General features: G+C 36.4%; 1 protein-coding gene across 2 annotated transcripts in view; it reads right to left on the bottom strand.

Annotated features, from left to right (window-relative positions):
• The window catches only part of METTL15 (methyltransferase 15, mitochondrial 12S rRNA N4-cytidine), a 78857-nt gene that overhangs the window by 37726 nt on the left and 16951 nt on the right, over nucleotides 1-24180 (bottom strand). For both annotated transcript variants that reach the window (XM_071455243.1, XM_071455242.1), the window contains exon 3: nucleotides 9496-9632. In XM_071455243.1, the coding sequence (XP_071311344.1) occupies nucleotides 9496-9632 (137 nt within the window). The remainder of the gene's footprint in view (nucleotides 1-9495; nucleotides 9633-24180) is intronic.

Raw genomic sequence — 24180 nt, 5'->3', positions numbered from 1 at the left:
TTCAATATTTAAACTGCAGCAGCCTCAAAGTTCTCTTGACCACAGTGAGACTGACAGCATAAAGAGCACCAATAACACAGATGGTTTGTGCTGGTGAGATTTGACACCTCTATTGCTCCTTCTAAATCTCGGTGTGTGTCAACACCACTCAGTCAATATTGGTCCCAAACACTCGCACCATTCAGCGGGGGCAAGGCCACAGGCAACTTCCATTCCAAATTACTGATTTTGGAATTTTACACAGAAATTTCTTTTGATTTCTACTCAGAAATTTCTTTTGAATTCTACACAGAAACCCTTTTGAATTTCACATAGAATTTCTTTCGAATTTCACATAGAATTTCTTTTGAATTTTACACAGAATTTCATTTGAATTTCACACTGAAATTCTTTTGAATTTTACACAGAAACTCTTCTGAATTTTACACAGAAACTCTCTGAAATCTCTCTACCCAAATCTTTGCTTCTTGATCAAGCTAAGCTGATGTATTTTTCAGGCATCCAAATACAAAGCAGCAATTAACTGCCTGATTTTACTTTCAGCCCTTTCAATATTCTGTACAATACTTGGCACAGCTGAGTCATGAAGGCTAGAATCAAATTAAAATGCAAATTATGTTTATTATCATGACAAGGAAAAACCAGAATTATGTAGTCAAAGTATTTCATTTTTATGGTCTGTGTCACCTATATGCATGATCCTAATGCTTCTAAGAATAAAAGTATCTGAAACCCAATGACTCAATCAGAAAAAATAATCTGAATTTCTCTGTACATTGTTATATTTCATAGTTAAGTGCGAAGCTCAGTTGTGATACAAAAATCTGTTTACAAATATTTTCATTTAGTTACTTGTTTTCCTTTTTTATCAAAGTAGAAAAAAATAAGATTATGAATCAGAGACGATCAGCTTTTTTTTGGGTTAATTTAACCACTTAGTAAATAATATGTTTATCTTAAATACCAGCATGACTTGACCTTCTCTCAGTAAGTGACAAGCATCTTTTTGTCCACACATTTATTTAATTTCCACCTTCACAGCAAACTGCTGCTGTCTTCTATCCCCAATGATTATCATCTATCTACTGATGAAACCAACTTTTGTCTGTATTGTTTGATACAAGGAGGAGTATTTTAAATCAGTTTATGTCCTCTTGATTTGTGCAGAGTGCTTTAATGCCTCCCATTGTCAGCGTGAGCAAAAATAAGCTAAATATGCAGCCTGGTACAAAATTGCTAAGGAATATGAAAATAGTATCTTCTTATCAAGACAAAAAGATCTGTAGACAACCAGCCACCAGGTACAAAAAGCTGATTGGAAATTATTGCCTTCCTCTCTGCCTTCCCATCAGAAAGAGTTTTGCTATTATGAAAAACTAAATTTTAGAAAATATGAAAGCAGTACTGTGTCAGCGTCCTTTATGAAACAAGGATAATTTTCATACAAATCAAACTGTAAACCCTCGTTACTGCAATGAAAATAAATCCAAAACTCAACTGTTCATCTGGAAAAAAATGGTTCAGCTGTTTATAAGATATTTCTAAATATTTTTGAAGCATACATTATAAAGTGTTAATAATTAGAATTTAAGTTCTACAATCATTTTAGTAATGAGATGGTTACAAAAGCAGTATTAAAGTCCTTAAGTCATCCAAACACCTATTTGAAACTTTATCATCAAAACCAAGAAGAAGGAATATTGGCTGAAAGAACAAGCTGATGTCTCCTTTACAGATCAAAAAAATGCAAAGATTATTTCAGTATGGTAGCTATTTACTTGATGGGTACTGAAAACACATTTTCCTTTTAGAAAAAAAAATCTACAACCCAAATAAAGCCTCAGAGAACTGTTCTTAGAAATACTCTTAGTTTAAAAGCTGTAGCAGTAAGCTTTAAAGATTTCCTGAGCACTTTCATACCACCCTGATACAGATGAATTAAAGAATGAGAATATCATGAGCATGTCTGAAACTACCACTGGTTAAAGGAACACTTGATATTGCAGTCCATCCAACTGAGATAACAGGTCCTTAATAAATTGAGGATCTGGACATTTGTATGAAAAAGGAACTCAAATTACTCACATTCAGCTCCATCTCCTTAACCAAAACACAGAGGGGTTTGCCCTTGTTTGAAATGATTTCAGAGGCTTCTTACCCCTCTCTCGTGGCCACAGCTCTCTTCACAGAGAGCAGCAGGAACAACTTCCCAAGCACAGAGAGAAGAAAACAATTCTCATCTCTATCCACTGCTCCCCGTGTTTGGCACATGTGGAATGTGTTATGGAGACTGTTCACCCAGAGTGATTTGCCAACTGGATTCTGCTGAGGGTTGTTGGGATTCCTTGGCCAGCTGGGTCAAAGCTGTGTCCTGGCTGACTCAGACAGTCATGGGTTTTTCTTTACTATCTCTTTTAATATAGTATCTCTTTAGTATGTAATTTAATACAGTATTAGTGTAATATCATATATTTTAATAAAGCAATTCTATATAATATATATAATAATCTATATTATAAAATTATAGATAATATACAATATATTGTATAATATATAATATGTTTTTATATAGAGAATATTATATTATATATCAATATATAATAGTATGTCATATTCTAAATGAATACAATATTATATAATAATATATAATATTATATGTATAATTATATAAATATATAACTAATAAATATAGCATTATACAAAAACATATAATATTATAGATAATATTATATATAAATGTAAATATACAATATTATATATATAAATATACAATATTATATATATATATATATATATATATATATATATATATATATATATATATATATATATATATATATATATATATAAAATAAAGATAATATATTCTTATAAAGCCTCCTGGAAGAAAAGACAAAAAAAACCCAAAAAAAACAAAAAAAAAAACCAAAACAAAAAAAATACAATATTTTTTATATATATATATATATATATATATATATATATATATATATATATATATATATATGAAATAAAGAATAATATATTCTTATAAAGCCTCCTGGAAGAAAAAACAAAAAAAAAGGTGGAAAAAGCTACCATTTTCATTGCCTTCTCCAGGAAAAATCCTGGGAGAGAGAATTATGTCTCCCTCTCTTCAGAGAATGTGAATACCACACTCTCTATCAACTTACACGAAGGTCCTCTCATTCTCTAAGCGTTAGAACCCTAAATACTGAGAATTTGGAGCTTTCTGTGGTGAGAGGCACAAACTCACAAGAGGACACTACATTTGACCTAAAGCTATAAAGAGTTTTCCAAAGTTAATCAGTGGCACTAGGATTATGGGTGTGTAGTTGGTTAGAAGTGGATAATATCACAAAGTAAAAAACTTCAAGTTTAGGGTTTTAGAATATAGTAATAAATATGAAGCAAAATAGAGGTTTTAAAACAGAAACAAATGATTCTTTACTTTCTTCCTCCTTCTCCTTCCTAAGTTGAAATAATATTTTATAACTAAAAAAGTCTGCATTGTGGACTTCAAATAATCAATTAAGTTTTAAAAAATTAAGTATAATTTCTTAAATAATTTAACTTTAAAATAAACCTTGTAACAAAAAGTAATTAACCATTTTATACCTTACTTATAAAAAAACTGCAGAACTCACTGCTGTAAAATTATAACAATAATTAAAAAAAAAAAACACCTAAATCTAAACACACCAAATACTTTCAATCCTAACCCCAACAAAAATAAAAGAAGAAACCCAACAAATAGAAACCCCACATGTAAGGAGTTAGCATATCAGAGTATTCCTAGAAAAACAAACTGTGATGGAAGAAAACCAACTCATCCTGGTGTTTCTTTGTTTCCTGATCCACACCTGTGCTCTAAAAGGTGCAGCCTCTCCAGCCAGGAAGGGATGGAGCTGCCTTGCCTGACCTGTCCCTCCATTGTCTGAGGACATCTGAAGCTCTCCAAGACAATCCAGATCCATGAGCAGGTGGATCACACTGATGGGGCTGAAGTGTGAGGCTGGACCTGACCACATCCTGAGCTCTCTTCCTGTGGGAATGGTTTTGGGATTGTGGCACAGTTTGGGAATGGCACTCCCCAGTTTGGTGCTCCAAACCATCCACTGCTGGCTAACTTCCCCTTCTGCTGACGCCTCAGTTTCAGCTTTTCTATGTTTCCCATTCTGTGCTGCTTTAGCATGTGGGTTTGAGCTTCACATGAGGGGATGGTGAGCTCTGTGCACAGAGCAGGGAGACAAAACAATTCCTGCTCCAGCTGGGCACCAAGGACAAATGATCCCAATCTCAGCCCCAGAGCACAAACCCCGTGGGCTGGAGAGAGAAAAACAAGCAGGGTGGGACTGCAGGGGCTAAAGCTGGAATGGGACAATGAACTGCAAGATGCAAATGGAGCAGAACTGATCCCAGGGAGAGAGCCCGGGAGCGCTGGTGCATTTTGGGGCCATTTTGGTTCATCTTGGGTGCAGCCCTGGCTGGGCTCTGGTGCTGCCCAAGGTGGATCCATGGAGGAGATGCTTTGAATCAATCCCTGCTTGATTCTTTAGCTCTGCCCAGCCCCTGCTCTAGGGCAGCCTGCACAAGGCATCACTGCCACACCCCCTGTCCCTGCAGCAGGATGGAAAGGAGAACCAGAGGCACAGCAGATGCAGATCACAGGCTGGGCTAAGAACAATTTACTGGAAGCAGCAAATGAAATAAGAAAATGTGCAGCCCTGGCAGCCATGCCAGTATTAGGGCATACAGGAGGGGTGAACAATTCACACACAGGCGTGTGTGACCACATGGAACTCCACGGGCTCCCCAGCACCCACCCACACCTGGGGGAGACCCCTTCCCTCCCCACCCCTGCCCAGGATCTGGGGTGGTGGGCAATGACATCCAGGTCCTGGCCATGCCCCTCCTGGCTGCTGCCAAAGTTAACCTGGCTGGAACCAGGGTATATTGCAAGAGAAACTGAACCAAAAGTGATAAATGTCAGTTATCCACAAAACTGAACCCCACTTAATGTAAAACCCATCTCTTCTAACATGGTCCTACCAAAATAATATGATGAAGCAGCTTATTCAAAAGCACTCAGATCACAATGACATTATGTTTTGGTACAGGAATATGTTTGGCTTTCCTATTCAAATGTTTTGGGAAACAAAATAAAAGCCAGTAAAGCAATACTTTAATGTTAATGGCATTTGAGGGTCTTTTAACTACCCTCAATTGACTTTTTCCACTTCATATTTAAAGTAACTCACTTCTCTTTGTTGCCTGCTTTTGGGAGACAGTCAGATGTTGACATACATGGAGAATTCTTTAGAAAGAAATAACCCTAACACTAACTACTTAAGTATACTTATATGCAATTAAGGCACCATTATAATCCATATACCTTGACTGCAATTAGTTGTATTCCTTCCACAACTACAGTTAAAAGCTAAAAAAAATACTACATAGCAAGAAAAGCACCAATATATAATACTCAGCTACGACTCATAAGCTCACAAAAAAAAGCTTATCAAAATTGTAAAAAAGAGAGCTGCTTTTTCTAGAACTGGGGAAAAAAAAAAATCTATTTTCCCCCAAGCATACAATGCACAGCTGATCTATCACTTTTTTTTTTTCTGCAAACTTGGTGTAATTCTGAAAGCAAAATCCACAAGCACCCTCACACTTCAAAATCACTTTACCTTAGAGAAAGGCATTTAAATTTTATGATGAATTCTATACTATTTATCCATACTTTTGGAGCAAAATTTCTCATTCTGCTCAGAGAATTACAAAGCACACATTTTTTTTTTTCCCTCTGCAAGAGTTTCTCATACTTAAAAATTTTCCATGCTGTTGGTTAATGGCCAAATTTCATCCACCTCTCCAGCCTCCTCCTTTCAGTGGGCATGAAAGGGTTTATTTCTAATATCTGGTGCTACTGCCTGAGTTTTATCTTCTTCTCCTGCATCCTCAGCAGCAATTCCCAAGTTGGTGGCTTCCCCAGAAAGCACGTCAAAGGATTCCCACCCACACACTGAATATCTAACAGACCCTGACTCATTTTTGCCTTATTAAAGCAGCACTACATGTTTTAAAAAAAAGAAAAATAATAAGCAGGAACACCAAATGAATGTGAGAGCTGCAGCTGGAATTCCTCTGCCCTCTTCAGATTTCAGCTCTGAAAAAAAACCGCTAGCAAAAAATAGAGGCACATTTAAAGTGCAAACATCAAATGTATTTTTCCTCAGTTTTCTCCTCCAGTGACTTATTATTCCGGCTGTCTTTCAGTTAAATATATGGAGGATTTCCTTTATGAGTTCTGAATATAGAAAAACCCCTTAATTTATCCATATTTATCCTGCTCTTGGCACAGAACCTTTGGCTGTATCTCACAGAATCACAGAAATAAATGCTGAGGTTGGAGGGACCACCCAGTCCAGCTGGCCTGCCCAGACAGGCTCACCTGCAGCAGGTGTGCACCCCCAGTGTAAGCAAGTTCTTCTTCATGTCCAGGTAGCACTTACTGTGTTTTACTTTATGGCCATCAGCAAACCAAGCCACACACTGAGTAACAATGGGAACAAAATTATTTCACTAAGATTACTGCCATCTAACTAAAATAACCAATAACATGTGCAGCACTCTGGTTTAAGCAGGGAAAAAATGGCAACAGAAAACTCAGTTGAAGCATGACTTTCAGTTTGCCCATTGCAATCACAGCTTCAGCCAGTGGGAATCACATTTTACTGGTGACGGGTACACAAGAGCCTCTTCCCCAGCTTGGTGCTGTCACCTCCAAAGCACAGGAGCCACTTCAGCAAGTCAAACAACCTCTCCCTGAACAGGAGTGCCAAACAGAGGAGGTGGAGAACTGCCTGGGAAGTGGAGGATGTTCCTAGCCCTGTGTTGCAGTTTTTCAGCGAGGTACATGCAGGGCTGTGCCTCTCAGAGAGGGACAGCCCCACATTTCTCTCCAACTGCCATTGCCATTTCTAAGGTAGCACAGCTGTTTCTGTGGCTCCCTGGTGAGCCAGGCTGCTGTTTCACCTGGGAACAGACCTGACCAGACACAGATGTCACCCGGATCAATTCCCCAGGCTTTCGATGCCCATGCGGATTTGAATTCAACTGATGCAAGGTTTGTTTCTAACACAGTGCAGAAAATAGACAATAAAATCCCATAATGTTAGACCAACTATCTTTTAACAAATATTGAAAAAAAATCCATTCATAAAAGCTCCATATCTCTGAAATAAATCCCTTATAGTCAACTAATTTGTAAGCAAACACTACCTGTTTATAAATTATATCCTTATACCTCCTTTCTCCTCTTAATTTGACAATGGTTTATGCAACTGACTTCCCAGGGAAAGCAGATTCATAGTTAGCACATATAGAACATTCTTTTGCCATAAATTTTAACACAAACTATTATAAGAAAAGATAGTATTTACCTTATGAAAAAGGACTCACCTATTCTTTCCAATAGGAAGGACAGAAAATGAGGGAAAAACACCAGAGCAAATAAGAATATGGCTCTGTATCCTTCAATACATGTCCAGGTGACATGCAGTCATCTTTCAATGATTAAGACTGTTCACCAAGAACACCATGTTATTTAAGGATCCATTTCATTCTAAGGATAAATTGCATCCTCTAAGGTAGATACCAGCATCAAAACTAAGACCCAGACCTCCTTTGTCTATTAAACCATCCTAAGTTACATCAAGCGCTATGCAAAGTTCATCTTTTCCAAGCAAGCAGAAAATTACTGGTGTCAATTCTTGTCAGAAGAGCACCCAACACTTGTCAACTCTCCTCATCTACCTGGAAAAAGAACTTTTCACATCCAGGTTTGCATAGGATACTTTGAGACAAACTTCTACAGAGTCAGAGGACTGCTCATTGAGAAACATTGCCACCATGTAAACCAACAAAGACCAATTTTTTCCCATGACACAAAGAACAGAAGACTTTACAACTCCCGTGACATTTGGCAGAACATGTTTGCAGGCTTAGTTTAAAAGAAAATGGACTTTCCTTGACAATACTCTCCACAGCATTCTGTCAAAAAAAGCATTCTCTGGAGAAATAACAGAGGGGAGAGGCATTCCACAAATTTGTAAGTGTACACTGCATGTCACTTCAGCCCAGAGAGAGAACTGAAAATTTAAAGAAATAGATGTAAATGGTCTTAGAGAGCAGGATGGCTAGAAAATAAGCTATGCTGTCCTGGCACATGCCTGCATTTCTCACACTGGGTCTCTGTCAAACACACTCGAAATGCACAGTTTAGCCCTTCATCTTAGAAAAGCTGAGGAACACCTTCTGCATGGCTTAAATATTACTGCTGCCCTAGAACTTCTCTTTATGTGGGACAACACGACTGAAGAACCAGGTGGTTTTTTATCTGCCTCTTCCAGATCTCTTCTCACTGGAAATATTTGCTTTCCTTCATGTTAAAGCTCTTTTTGAAATCATGTTTTCAACCTGACAGTGAGTATTCTCTCCTTACTACCTCACCTAAATTTCTCAAGTCTTGACTACTCCACGGTATTTAATTTCGTATCTACATATTTTTACTTCTTGGTCAGATCTGAAAATGTCACTTTCTGAAAAGCTCACATTTAACTTCATATATTGCACACTTTTGCACCAATGCACTGATGTTCTGAGTGGGTTCTTTCCTGAATTAAATAAAGGAGCAAGAACTTGGCATAACTAAAAAAGATGTGAAAATTTGCACTTAGCAATTGTTCATTTAGCAAATTCAGCACTCTTATTTAAAAAGAAAATTGAAGCATAAGCTATACACAGAAACTGTAGCTTATTAAATTGTTCAGTAGTTTCTGAAGCCAGTGGCAAAATACTTAGCAAACCCAATACTGAATTACAATTATTTTGAGGTTTTTAAAATTAAAATATTCATAATCCATATTTAAATGACCTAATTATTTTAAGACCTATTATTCCATCATTTTTGTGAAATTCATACCACCAAGATAAGTTTTTGTGCTACTATGCAATCAGAACCATCTCAGGGCAAGCAGAACACACGAATCTTTTTAAAATCCCTTTTAAAATAGAAAATTAGCTACTTGATGCCTGCTTAAAAGAACACATTTAACTCCAAAACCCAAGAAGCAGCTGCATGCACTCATAAACAAATTGAATTGGATCTCCTGTTCAAGAGGGTGCACAGAGCACAGAACACTATCCACAGCAAGACATTAAGACTATATAATATATAAAATACATATTACATATATTATATTATATATAGTAATATATAATATATAAATATCTAATATATTAATATATAATATTTTACATAATATATTTCATATATTATGTATTATATTTTTATATATCATATTACATATAATATTTTATATATTATATTATATAATAATAATATATAAATATATTAAATTACTGCTCAAACACCAAAACACCCACCTTCCCCCAGCCATTTTTCTGAGACAGGAGGAGCTAACTTACGGGTAGGCTGCTGCCAGCTGCAGAGCTATGCTGTGAGCTGTGGGGTCCCTGTCCAGGGCATACACTGTGATGTCTCTGGCTCTCTCCAGGAGAGCTGCTGTGTGGCCTCCAGCTCCAAATGTCATATCCAGGAAACTCTGGGGAGGGAAAACACAAACATTGTCAGCTCAGAGCACTGACAAACTGAGGGCTGGTGTAGAACTTAAGTTGGAAAATCCCCCTTGTGTACTAGAGGGAAACACACCGCTGCCTTTTTGGAAATGTTTCTTGTATTCTGACATCATTGCAATTCTGCACAAAATAATCTCTCACCAAAACAAAACTAAAAACAAAAAGGAAAACCAAACGCTCACAAACAAATAAATAAAAACACCAAAAAAAAACCCCAACAAAACCAAAACAAACCAAAAAACCACCCCCCCCCCCCCCCCCCCAAAAAAACACCAAAAAGAAAAAAACCCCACAACAAAAAAAACCCAAACCTCTTAGTGGAATTCTATAGTCTGGGGAATACATACTAGCAAACAGAAAAAAAAAATATTTTTATTGTTTTTGTGACATTGTATCTAAACCAAAGTATAAATGTGACTGACTCTCTGCGCCTTGGTATTGCCATAAATCTTTTCTCTCAGCCCTGATTGAACTGACCTCTGTTGACTGAGGGAAACTTAAGCTAGACCTGAAAAACAAATTCTCCATATACTTCAATATTAATATCTGCATGGGGATTTTTTTCCACCTCTCAGATTATTTTTTTATGTGAAACAGGTTTTGAAAACTATTTATCAGCTACAATCATATTCAACAGAAATTGAAATCAACTAAACTTATTCTCACAAATTATAGAGCCCAAGGGTAAAAGCACCTTTTAAGTGAAATCATCCAATCTGACTCTTGAAAGAACTAAGATTCAACCAAAAATTCCTTTGGATAAGAACAGAAATTCAAAGACAATGAAGAAGAACTAAGGTTCAATCACAAACTCCATTGGATAAGAACAGAAATTCAAAGGCAATGAGGACCCAAACATATTTCCAGAAACATTCTTTAGAAAACAAAGACTTATATATGAAATTCCCCCCCAAAAAATAAATAACATACTTTTGAGACTAATAATCTAACTCTGCTGTGGCTGAAACAATTATTTAACACAATTTCTTCGTGCTATACTATCACATTTCCTAAGCCTACATTCTAGGAGCAAAAGTTCCCTACAATATTTTACAAAGTTAATGAAGGAAACAAAATTTAGCTGGGTGATCACCCAATTTTAAATTGCATCACTCAGATGAAGAAATAAAGCACTGACCCAGAATGTTTTGTAAGCAGTATCTACAGGACAAATCTATGTTACAGAGGACACGCCATCCATTCTAAACCATCTCTTTAAGCATTCTGGTTTATCTTCTGCCATGACAAAAACAAAAGTATGCTCCTTGAAACCAATTTATAAACACCAAACAAACAGTTAAAAAATGTGGCCGTTTCTTTAACACAACTGAACAAAAAATTTAGCTAAATTTTAAATATGCTTGCATATGCTAAAAACTCCAAGCATGTTCTCTGTAAGTTCTCACATACCTGCAAGATTCAGAGAAACTTTCTTGTTAAAGACTGCAATCACTTTGGGATTTCTTTGCATTGAACTGTTACATCTACTACACCCATAAAATTCCAACACTGGCTATTGAGTGGGATATTAAACTAATTAGCTACTTTTCTATTATCTCCCTTCAACGAAAATTAATATAAAAATGTAATTTTTCACTCTGCATTTAGTTCAGCAAATTGTAAAAATGAACACGCATTCTAGAAAACTAAAATAAAAATCCTAAATATCTAAAATACAAATCCTCCTAAATTACTTTTAAAATTTCCAGGGTATATCTGTTATGCTTTGATTTCCACTCAAGTTATTTCCATTTAATCCTTACCAGAACTAATGTACATAAGCAATAAACAGACCTCTAGCTTTTATATTCTAGCTCTGTAGGGAAATCCATTTAGAAAATCCCTTTAGAAATATGTAGAGGAGCAACAGAAAATTAAAACCAGCTTTTTTTTTTTTTTTTGCATAAGATTAACCCACTCAGAAATGCACTCAAAAACTTAATCACAGGAGTCCCAAGCGTCATTTAGGATTGCACTTATTGTGCAGCAACACATTACAATCAAAACCAACCTAAACTACATCATAATTCCTCTTGGAAAAAAAAAAAAGTTTAATCAGCATGAGTCACATCTTCATGGTTGGGTTTGGTTGTTTTGTTTTGTTAAAAAAAACCAAAGAAATGCTCTTGTTCTCTATCATAGCTAGAAAACTAGGATGAAAACTTGGAAAAAAATCAGTATTTTCTTTTCTAAAACTGACCTACAGTGCTGGCAGGAAGAGTCATGGAAGGGATAGGAAGTGTCAGAAGAGTTACTTCTATCTTTAAAATAAAATAATTTGAAATAATAATTTTATTCCACTTAAACTCACTAGCAAACTGACTTTCCAGAAGATAGTCTTTTCCAGAAGACAGTCTTTTCCCACTAATATGTTTAACTACTTACTTATTTCTTGCATGTCTGCTTATCTTCTAAACATCTGACTCTTCTTTGGTCATCTCTACAAAGTACTGAACACATGTCACGCTTCTTTCACCACCACCACTTCTACCAAGTCCTTGGTTCCATCATGTTTGAACAGCAGAACATGAAAAAATCAATTAGGGACCTTTTTGGCCAAACCTGCAGACAATTTTGCTTTTTAAGCAACACGTAACACTGAGATGTTTATTTCCAGATGAATTTTTGAAGATGTTCTAGCTCAAGACTTACATTTTGTTTAATAGTCTTACCTTTCCTCACAGACACCTGCTTCTGCTTTCATTCATATTCAATTTGATACGCTTGAAGCTTGACAAGCCCTTTATACACCCTGCCTCTTAACAAAGCACGCAGAAGATATTGAAGATAAACCAAAAATAAACATTGGCAATGCAAGGCGGAGAAGAAAGAGGATGGGGTGGTTGTGCCATGGCACAGTGACAAACTCCCAATGTTGTGACAGCACTGGAAAGCTTCAGTGAAGAACCCAAGCAAGCCATTGACCTGCTGGGAATGAACACAAACTCACTCAATTCCCCTTTCTGAAAGAACCAACACACCCCACCCCAAACCTTGAAGCAACCCCAGCCATGGTCTTTAACCTGAGAGCACCAGATTTAATCCACATCCACCTCCTCACAATCCAGCTGTTCCACTCAAAAGCTACACTCTGCATCTAGAATATGAAAAAAAAAACCAAAAAACCAAAACCTATCACCTTAAGTTAGCAAATAGAATGATTATGATATTAACATGTCCATTTTGGAGCATTGATCAGATTAGAAATTAATCACTGTAATATCCTGCTTCATAATATGCTTCTTCACATATTCCCTCCATCTTTCACACCTGAAATAAAAGATACATCATTTTTTTTCTTCCTCTTTCTCTCTTGCCTACTAGTTTTTAATCAAATGAAATTAAATGACATTTTATCCTCCTGGTCCTATAAATACTGGGAAAGATTATTACATGAATTTCTCCTGCAGTGACTCATCATTCCATTGTTAAATTACGATAGTCCCATCAGAGTCCCCCTGGGAATTTCATAATCAGTTTGTGACTGCAGGTTTTAGAAAGCATTTGGCTCTCTCATGACACACAGAGCAACAAACTAAAATCTCCCAGCTTTCATTTTGCAGCTAGATCTACTACAGTTAGAGAGACACAAAGAGTTGGGGTTCACCATTTTGGTATACAAGACTTGGTACAGAAAAGCCCCCATAAACAATACCTTTTAAGCATTTCATTTTACTATGGTTGATCTGGAATTCCTGTAATGATCATGTTCCACATGTAAAAAAGTTAACTCCACAACACTTGACAGCCTTTGTGATTATTTTTCCTTTGCTGTGTAACAAAATGAGATTGCAGAACTTAACACAAAATTGAGACTCAAACGTGACACATAAATTGAAACATCAGAATGCTTGCTTTTAAAAGCTCACAATTCCAGTATTTTCCACTCTCTTCTTTATTTTTTAAAGGCAAGAACTTTATATTCTTTTTTAAGTAATTTGATTCTTTAGATGTATGACTTCATTTTCCCCTAATTACTTCAAGCACTCCAGCAGATGATCTTTCAGAAAGTGTTTTTTCTTCCTCTCACAACCCTGACATTGTCTGAAAGAGGACTCTGACATAGTGGACAACATCTCCAAACGACTGTGGCGAATTGTACAAAACCCCTAAGACAGGCTGAGTTAGGGCACAGGACATCCCAAACAACCTCCTGTCCTGGGCATCAGTGCCCCATGAGCAGCCTCTCTCTCCCCACTCCATGAGACAAACTCCTGCCATGTCTCTTTTGTCCAGGCAATCTCTCTGGATCATTAATACACTGTGATAAAGATCATTAACACATTGTGATAAAGATCATTAACACATTGCGATAAGCAAGCACACATAAGGCATTTCCCATGGCTCTTTCCAATACATAGAATTAATTTCTTCTAAAGCCAGAAAGGCTGTTATTCCCCAAAAAGTGACCATGCAATGAATAATTCTTTAATTCTATCAATTATTATTAATAGAATTTATTTAACTCAATTAATTCTATTAATTATTTAATTTGATTCTTTAATTCTATTTATATTATTCAATCCCCAGTCCTGTTTATCCACACTTGTTCTATGAAATAAAAATTAAAAATCCATATTGACAGTGACCACCTTGGGTGCCTTCAGCAAGTGCAATCAGCTAAACCATTTTCCCTCCAAGTTCTCTAATAAAAAATAAAATAAATAAAAATCAGCCTCAAAACAACCTTCCCAGAAAATGCTGTTCCTTCCTGCAATGGTTTAATACAGAACCACAAGAGACAGCCCCACAATCACTCCTCTCCCCTCTGAAGCTCCTGCTGTTGGCATTTGTCCCCTTCTTGCCTAAGAAAAACGTTTCATTGAATGGCAGCCATTCAAGAACTGTGAGCAGAGCATTTTGCAGTACTCCTCCCAACTTAAATGCTCCTAAAAATCACCCAACAACATGAATGCCATGTTTAAAATATGATCAGAAGTAAAATTAGCTTGCAAGAATCCTACCCTTAACCAGTATCACATCAATGCCATAGATAACACTTTAACAGTGATCCATGCCTAATGGAGAATTTCCACCCAAAACTGGGCTTCACAAGTCAAGAAACTAGGAAACCAGAAACCAGATTTTTAAAAAAAAATCAACTAGAAACCCAGAACTTTGCTGTGGGAAAAAGGAAATCCAGCCACAAACCCTGCTGCAACAGCTGAGAACCCAGCCCCAGCACCTCACCACTCATGTTTCATCTCCCAGAAAAGTTACAAAGAACAACAACGATGAAATGAGTATATTTTCAGTTGTATCAATGATGAAAAGAGTATAGTTTCAGTTTTAGCAATGATGAGTATAGTTTCAGTTTTAGCAATGATGAAAAGAGTATAGTTTCAGTTTTAGCAAAGATGAAAAGATATAGTTTCAGTTTTAGCAATGATGAAAAGAGTATAGTTTCAGTTTTAGCAATGATGAAATGAGTATAGTTTCAGTTTTAGCAATGATGAAATGAGTATAGTTTCAGTTTTAGCAATGATGAAATGAGTATAGTTTCAGTTTTAGCAATGATGAAATGAGTATATTTTCAAGAAACTTGCAGAACTGTTTGTTTTGAAAATGGCACTCTCCACTTTTGACAGGATTGGAAAAAGCACCCACAACCAGAGTACTGATTTATTTAAAACATACTACAAAGGAAAAACTGGAGAAGAGTTAGCTAGCATCCAAGCTATGCTGCCTAACATTTCAGCTCCCTAGAAGAACAGGAAACACCTGGAAACTGCTGCCTGAAGAAAGAGAAATAAAATGGAGACTCTCTCATGCAATTGGCATTCACGCAAATGTCACAGTAACAATATTTTTTCTTGGAGTAATATTATTATTATTATACTGAGTAGTCTAACAAAGGTAAGCGCACAAGAACAAAAACATGATGAGACAAATAGGTTCTGTAGTGTTTCTGTAATATCAAAGCCACCATCAACTAGTGTATTCCAAGCCAATCAAAGCTAGATCACAGTGCTCATCTCTGTTTTTACTGATCTTCCTCAGTGGGATGACAAGCCAACATTTCTCACAATAATACATTTTTCACACTTGAAATAAGAGCTAGTGTTTGCTTGAAAATGCAAAGAAGGTCAAAACACGAGGATGTTTGTTAAGGCTAACAATAAATATTTATTACTGCATTGCCAGCCACTGTTGGTCTGTATCAAAGTATTTCTTCTTATTTTATTTGTATCTATTCCATCTCTTTGTGGAAAAAAAAATCCTGAGAGCAGAAAAGCAATATAAACAAAACCATCAACACATTGCAAGATGCTTTTTGCTACTTCATTTTTCTGGTGTTCCTACGATGAGTCATGTTCTCTAAACTCGCTGTCTGAATTTCCTTGGTATTCACAACAGAAATTGGTCATTGTCACAACACAACTTGTTTTCCACTCTGCTTTATTTTTCCAAATATCAACTCTAAGTGCAATAAAGGACATCTGACCTCTTGTTCAAACACCTTGGGTTTTTCTACAGCTTCCTATTTTAAGGCACTCAACTATTTAATATACACTAGGCAGAACAAGCTGAATTGAAGTGGGGAGCATTGACAACAAATTCTATAGGAACTTTTTCTAGCAGTGATTTTTTTCCCCCAAGAAATAGTTGATCTGCTTTATCCTTTTATTATCACTTCTTTCACAACTAATTACTGCAAAGGTATGAATAGAGACATTGTAAAAATAGTTACTGTTGTCAGTGTTCCTTGAATAAAGTACACAGACTATTGTTTGGCACCATATTTAAAGTCCACTGTGAGAAAAGGCAATCTCTTCTCAGTCCCTCAGGATTTTATTTTCATTCTGCAAAGCTCAAAATTGAGAATTAATGTTTAGTGCTGACCTTTTGTCAAGACCAACCTCACTGAACCTATATTTTCAATAAACAGAGAGAAAATTAATCCGAAGGACAAATGAAATCTATAATATTTTCCTTCTAAGAGTAAGGAAAAATAGATCCAAACTTCAACCTCTTTTCTTCCAATTTCAAGACCAACTTCAGCTTCAGTGTATGAGCAAAGATTTTTCATCCTATAACGCATCAAGTCTATATGGCACCAGACAGGAGCAGAAGTTCTGTTGTTTTGAAATCCATAATTTTCACCCAAATTGAGTTACTAACATGTCATTCAGGCCTTTCTAACAGCTATTCTTTGGGAGATGGCCAAAAGGTACAAGGATTTGTATATTGCTGAGGTTTTTCTTTAATTCCACTTCTTTATTATGTCATCAAACCACTTTGGATTGACCATGATGCACCTTAAAAAGCAGGAATCCATGGAGATATTGAAGTGCTTTCATTTTAAGTTAATTGTTCAAATGGACAAAGAAGCAAAAATTTTTTTCAGAAAAAAACTTTCCAGGTCACTGCATGCAGCAACATCCTAAATGACAATTCTAGGAACAGAAAAATATGATTATTCCCTTTTTAATGCTATTTGAAATGCACAAGGAGATGATATATATATAGAGAGTTCTGTTCAGGACATGTCTATCAACAAACTCTAAAATCATCCTGTTTGGTAACTTTAAGTACCATGTAATGTTACAATTATGAAATTAGTGTATTTTCAAGAAACTTGCAGAACATATTTGTTTTGAAAATGCCATTCTTTCCACTTTTTACAGGATTGGAAAAAAAAGCCCAGCATATATTCTATATTTCTATATCGACAAAAAAAAAGCAGAAAAAACCATTTAATCCAAATTATTTTACAACCTCCAAAAACCCAAATTCACAACTCCAAAAGCCCTGGAAGAGCAGAAATGGGGTCTTTATGGCCATCAAGCCAAGCAGGGGCCAGCACACTGAACTTCAAAGTTTTGGGGCAAAAGCACACAGGTTCAATAGGATGAATTCACCATAGGATGAATTCAATAGGGTCAATTCAATGGGGGCAATTCAATGGGGGCAATTCAATGGGGGCAATATTAACCTTCCCTGCCCAGGGTGGGCTGAAGGCACATTTGAATGGCCATGCAGGATGTGCACAGGGAGATGCCAAGTGCTCCAGGGGAAATGTCTGGCAGCAGAAAAAAGGGGAGGGCAGCAGGCAGCCAGGAGCTCAGGATAAAAGGAGGCTGCATCACCCAAAAACCTTGAGAGACACCTCTCAGGGTTATGGCCTAGTGGAATCTCTTGCTTTATTCAAATAAATTAGATTGTTGCAGGGCTCCTCTGCAGACCCTGCCCTTCCACAGTGTGATTTTCCACACACACACGTAAGCCAGCCAAGTTATTTCTGGGACCAATGTTATTTAAAACATTCTCACACTACCAAAACCACATACCTGCTACAGAAAATGCTTTTTAATTAACAGAAAATACATTCTCAGAGGATGTAATGCTCTAATTCACAAGCTTCCACAAAAAATGAACGAAAGGAAAAAAACCTGTTCTGTAGCACAGTGTTCTAAAAGAAAGCAAAAGTGTCAGGTTTATGTATTTTGACCCTAATACCTCATCTAAATCTCATTTGCTGCTGAAGTTGTTCACCAACAAAATCAACACTATATTTCTCCTGCTCTCTTTCTCCTGGTCACCTCCAAAGCATGCACAACTCAAAGCTATAATCCAGATTTCCACAAACTGCTGATTGTGAATCAACTTATGTCAGCACTGATAATCCCCTGGAGCTCTCTGACATGGCAAACATGTTAAAAGTATTGTTTAGATATGCTGAAAACAGCAATTGAACAATCAAGTTTTTTACATTAAAGAAAAAAAATTCTCCTAAACATTTACCACATATTCAACATTTGCATTTCTTACAGCACTATACGTGCACTACATATAATTCTGTCCATAATTTCCCACTAAATCAGAGTCACCATTTCATCTCCTTTCCTACATGGACTGTGAGCTTTTTCAAATAAATCTCTCTATCAGTTTTTGCAAAGCACAGCAAAACACGTGAGTCTAAAATTATTATGTGAGATACATGCAGAAAATCTTGGTTCTGCAGCTCATCACTTTTGAAGCCACATGTCTTGAAGCAGTTTGGACAGATCATGGCCAAATATAATAGAAAAGAAAAAGAAAAAAAAATTGGGACTGTCTTCCCTTAAAATATGTTCTGAACAAGTCCAGAAAATTGTAATAACCAACAGGAAGCTAAATTTTAATTGTGTAATAACTTTAAGGTATAATTTTGTCAGAGATAGAAAGGAAACCATTCCAAATCTCCTCACATGGAACCTATTTCAGGCATCATTTTGCATTTTGAGTTGCTCATAATAATTTCTGAACAAACGGTGATGGTCAGTGTGTGCAGCAAATAAAAAAGAACTTGGCGCAAAAGGAACTTTGAACCACTCCCTTAGGTCACTGTGAACACATTTACGTATTAATAAAAATAAAAATAAAATAAAAAGCAATTCTTGAAAAACCTAGGTAAACAAACACTTCCAAACCAAAAAAACCCCAAAGCTATTAATTGCAGTGCCAGTGCAAAGTCACAGCCAGGTAAAGCCACTGCCAGCAGCTCAGTTACACAGAGCAATCCAACAGTTCGGTGTGGGCTTTGGGACACCTTATTATGGGAACAAACAATCCATTGGAGAGAGACTAATGGAAGTGGGATCACTTTTCCTCTGAAAGACACATGGAGTCTTTTTTCTGTCAACTCAAGTTCATGGCTGGACTCAGCTTACAGCTCTGATCGGGCCAGCACGCTTAAAACCCCACGGTGTGTACAAGCCTCACAAGTATTCTCCTGCCAATAGCTGAAAATTACCTTTATTCTAAATTCTTACTATAAAAATGACTTATTTATTATTTATTTATTATCTTAGTCATCATTATTAGTTCTTCTAACAATGCTCAATCTATTTGAAATGTAACAGAGTAATAAAGCTTCAACCAATTAAAAAAGAAAATCACAAACGCACAAAAAACCTCCACCAATACCCCCAGGCCTCTCCAGAAGAACACATTCTCCTATTCTCCTCGAAAAATTATGCATTTTTACTGTGTTCATCTTGGGCTGAAGTGTAAATCCAAGATCATAACTTGCACAAAGTTACCAACTCAATTATACTATGAATCAAAGTCGCTGTTAAGAGTAATTTGCCCTCAACATCAAACAAAACTACTCATCCAAACATTTTAAACAGTTTTCTCTTAGTAATATTATTTCACTTAACATTCCCTGCTGATTAAGTAATGGCTATTAAAAAACCCCGAAAAACCACAAAACAAAAAACTTCAACGTATTTTCAAATACGTTATTCTTCTCCAAGAGCAAGTCAAAAGGCAGTCATTTGGGAATAATTTCCAATTTGATTTTAACATCATTCATGCAATAAGTTTATTAACTGTTTTTTCAGAAACCAGCTCAGTGAATTCTCTTCTCTCTCCACTTACTTTCATTCTCTGTAACTCATGTAAGAATGCAGGTTACATTAGCCCTCTTTTCAAAAAATTTATAGAATATTTTTGCACCATGGTAGAATTCAGCCATATATTTATGAAATACCAACAAATATTCTCGAAGGCTTTACTTTATTTTGCATTAAAATATCTCAAAATAATTCACAACTACCCTAATTTTCTTTTGCAATTTTATAGTATATTTTACAGCAATTGTTTACCACATGGTAAAAAAACCCCTATAACTTTACTGGTAAGGTAACTAACTATAGCTGAACACAGTCACACTCTAAAACAAGTGGCAGCACAGCTCGTTTTTCAGTATTTAGAAATGCAGTGCTACTAAACTTCATCCAACAGGGAAGATTTAATGACCTCCAATACACTGTAACTGGAGATGCTCATATTCTCATCCAGCATGCAGATACTATACACTAATACATAATTAAAGAACAGGCAGTTACTGATTTATATTTATGTGAGATCAGCTTTACAAAAAGGAACATACTTCAGGCTCACAGGCAATTAAAACCAGATTAATTTCCTACCACAAACATGAGTTCCAACTCCTAGTGAGAACAGCATGACTTGTAATGGGCTTTTATACCCTTTATTACATTAATACAGCAATCAAAACAAAAACTGTCCATCACCCCTGACAAAAATACTGAGAATAAAAACCTTGTAGAACTATGCAGTATAATCTATATAGTATATTCATATTTATATTTGTTTTCATATAATCTATTGATTAGAGAAGTAATCTATTGATTACTTGGCCCTTCAGAGCATAAAATCCAAGACCAGGAATTCCCAGCCTCTTGTGGAAACTGCCCAGGTGGTTCAATAGTGGCATAAAAAGCCTGAGCAGAATGCAATTATAGCAATAAAATATCTTTAAAATGTTGTTGCAAGCCAGTGGGAAAAAAATGGGCATGCACAATCTGCCATCTGAACAAGGGTCTCTTTGCTTCCATTTTAAGGCAAAAACATCCTCAATTCCACCAGCTGTGCACTTAACTACAGAATGCCATGCTGGAAATCCCAGAATGCAATGGCATGACGAAATCAAGCAAATTTTTGGAGTGGAGGTTTTATTTTTTTAAAAAACCAAGACGTTCAGCTGTGAGTTGCAGAAGGCATAAACAAGTGGATCAAGAACACATGAAACCACACTTTGGGGCTGAAGCTGTTGAGCCAATTGGTTGTGTTTGCACGTGGCAGCGGAGATGCTATCGTGAACCAAAAGCTGGGGAGAGGCAGCAGAGCCAACTCCACTTGCTGAGAACACTTTGTTTACCAACAAAGCACTGCCTGTGGCAGCATGCTGCACAAGGAGGAGCTGCTTTGGCTCCTACCTGTTGGTTCCCAGTGGCTGAAACAAGGATTACATCTAATTACACAGACTGGATAGAGACAGTATTTTAATTAGCTGGTTCTAACACAGCAGTGCTGGAAAACTCAACAAATGGGCCCAATGACACTGAACACCCTACTGCAAAAAGCTGCTTTACAAATGCCTACAAACACACAGAAAATAAGACAGCTTTTACCACAAGAAGAGTATAAATCCAGTAAACTTGCTTGCTCCCCTTTGTCTGGTATTTACTGCCTGCAAACAAGTTGTTTCACTCAGTTTTTTATGGTGATGCCTGCGTGCCATGATCCTTTATTAGAGACCAAAGCAATTACCATTAGCAAAAGTGACTTGCTTTATGATCTGCACACACAGAGAATGCAGTTCTTTTCAAGCAAACCTGTTATCTAACTCAAGATCAAACGAATATGACAGAGTAGGGAAGACCATGCAGATAGCAGTACCAATTCCATGCAATTACAGATAAGCAGTTGCATCCTTCAGCACAAAGCAATTAATTGTGTTTATTTAGCTATCTTGGAATCAACACGCACAGCTAGATGGGCCTGTGAGTTTTGTAACTGTTAGCTTTATCCTGTATTTTCATCCAAAAGTCAGTTGCACAAGAAGAGAATAATTAAATAATTACAGTTTTAAATCATCTCTTCAACAAGCAGAACCTGAGCCACCAAGTGTGCTCTAATCCACGTTAGACATTGAACAGCTCAAACAGGACACAGGATTAAGAGTTTATCTCAGTGGGATACATTTTTTTCCTACTGAACTTCACGTAATTTCTTATGTTATTAAGCTTATTTTAAGATGGGAGCACTCTTCTGTTCTGAACACAGAACATCCTCATGCATGTGGATGCACCCAGGCACTCTGCCTATACCAGCACCACACGAATGAGGGCACAGCTGAGTTGTCCTCCACCTCCTTTCCATGAGTGGAACCACTCAAGAATAGTCATGTCTACTCTAAATACATGTCATCACCCTAAAAACCTCTGTATGGAAAGGTCAAATGCCTTAATGCAAAACCCAGCACCATTATTGCTTTTCTTTCCACGTTGTAGTTGTTTTTGGTAACTTGGCCCTTGTATTCCACTCTTTTGCTTTCAGCATGTATATATTTTAATATACTACTCAAATAGAAAACTAGCAACCTGACTTGCTGAGCAAAAATAATGACATTGCTAAACTGTACAGGAAAATGCTTTACAGAACCATAAAAACCACAGGACTAAGAATATGTTTTCCAAGTGCACTTACTGGACTGTTTGATAAATTATTTTAACTATTACAGTCCTTGAAACTATTCTAAAGTTGGTACCTTAATTGCTTCATGCCCTAGTAAGTGTTAAAATTTACCTTCTGGATTTTCCAAATGCCAGGTTCTGAGCACTTATTCGTGCCCACTCAGAGCCAGGTCAACACGGCAGAATTTTTTATAACCTTTGCTGAAATGAAGTCTCAAGTCTCTAATTATTCTCTCCACCAGCAGATAAAAGACTAACAAATACTTCCAAGACTGGTGCTGCTGATGCCACTTAGTGATTTTAATTTTTCCCTTCCTGCCTGGAAGAACAAAGTAGCCCACTAGAAATTTTGTGCACCATTTGTAAAAGCAATCCATCGACCACAGCAAGGCAAAAGCACTGGCTGGGACATGAAATATGTCCCTGTACACAGAAGAAAACCTCTGAACACTCAAGTGTTCCAAGTATCTCATCACCATTAATTTGGTGGTGTTATGAAGAAAGCATTGTCTCACACAATTCAAAAAAACATCTTTTTTTAATTAGTGTACATGAACACTCCTGAAAAGTTCCTCTACCTAAAGCAAATGACAACCCCACTAGTGGTGAGATTTTCCAGACTTTTCTACTGACATACAAAAATCCCATTAACAGGTGAGGAATCTTGTTTCTTTATCTTCAGTACTCCAGCTTAGACCAGACTGATTCTGCCAAGCAAATTCTGCCTAATCCAAAGAATTTTGAAGTGCTAAAACCCAAAAAATATATGTGCTAATGGTGTGTGAGAAATGGGATGAGAACAAATAGAGAATTATCACCACTTTTAACTCTATAACCAGGATTACATGAATATTATTTTACAAATTAATCAACTTTATCACCAAAACTACTGCTGTAGCTTGTACTACTGTACAAACCACAAGACAACAGTTCCCAAATTACTAAATTCAAAATCCAAGCTACAACTTTCCACCACAGCAATCTTCTCTTAAATCTCCTTCACAGACCAAGAAAAAAAAAAAAAAAAACTTCCATTTCAGCTAAACTTATCTGATTCTACCTAGAAACAGAATACTTCCAAGTAGAGCTTTATTCTCCCCAGGTGAATGCTTTGCTTTAAATCTTTACTGCTTTCTTTCCAATTGAAAAAGATGCTTTGAAATATGCTGCATTTTACTCCTCAGGAACTAATTCTATTGCTAGTCTCTAGGACAAATATGATTTTGGTGACCATATTCAAAACATCTAAGTTTCTCCACAACTGATGAAATAGAAACAAATACCTACATGACAGAGTTACAGCCATAAAACTACTCAAAAATTTAGTTTTTAAAATGTTGCTAACGTGCAAAATCAAAATAATAAAAACTTTGATAGAGAATAAAACTAAATTGGAGAAATATAAAAACCTGTTAGAAAAGGAGCAAAACCAGATAAAACCAAGGTAAAGACAGCAAAGGAAAAATGCAGGAAGAAGGAAATCCTTTAGAAAGGAGGGAGGCTGAAAAAAGACCTGCATCAGTAA

The sequence above is a fragment of the Agelaius tricolor genome, unplaced genomic scaffold, assembly GCF_023055355.1.
Source record: "Agelaius tricolor isolate 1412-34295 unplaced genomic scaffold, bAgeTri1.0.p SCAF_46, whole genome shotgun sequence".
In the NCBI taxonomy this organism is placed as follows: Eukaryota; Metazoa; Chordata; class Aves; order Passeriformes; family Icteridae; genus Agelaius; species Agelaius tricolor.
The sequence above is the reverse complement of the archived record's forward strand: the minus strand, read 5'-3'. Positions and strand labels throughout refer to the sequence as shown.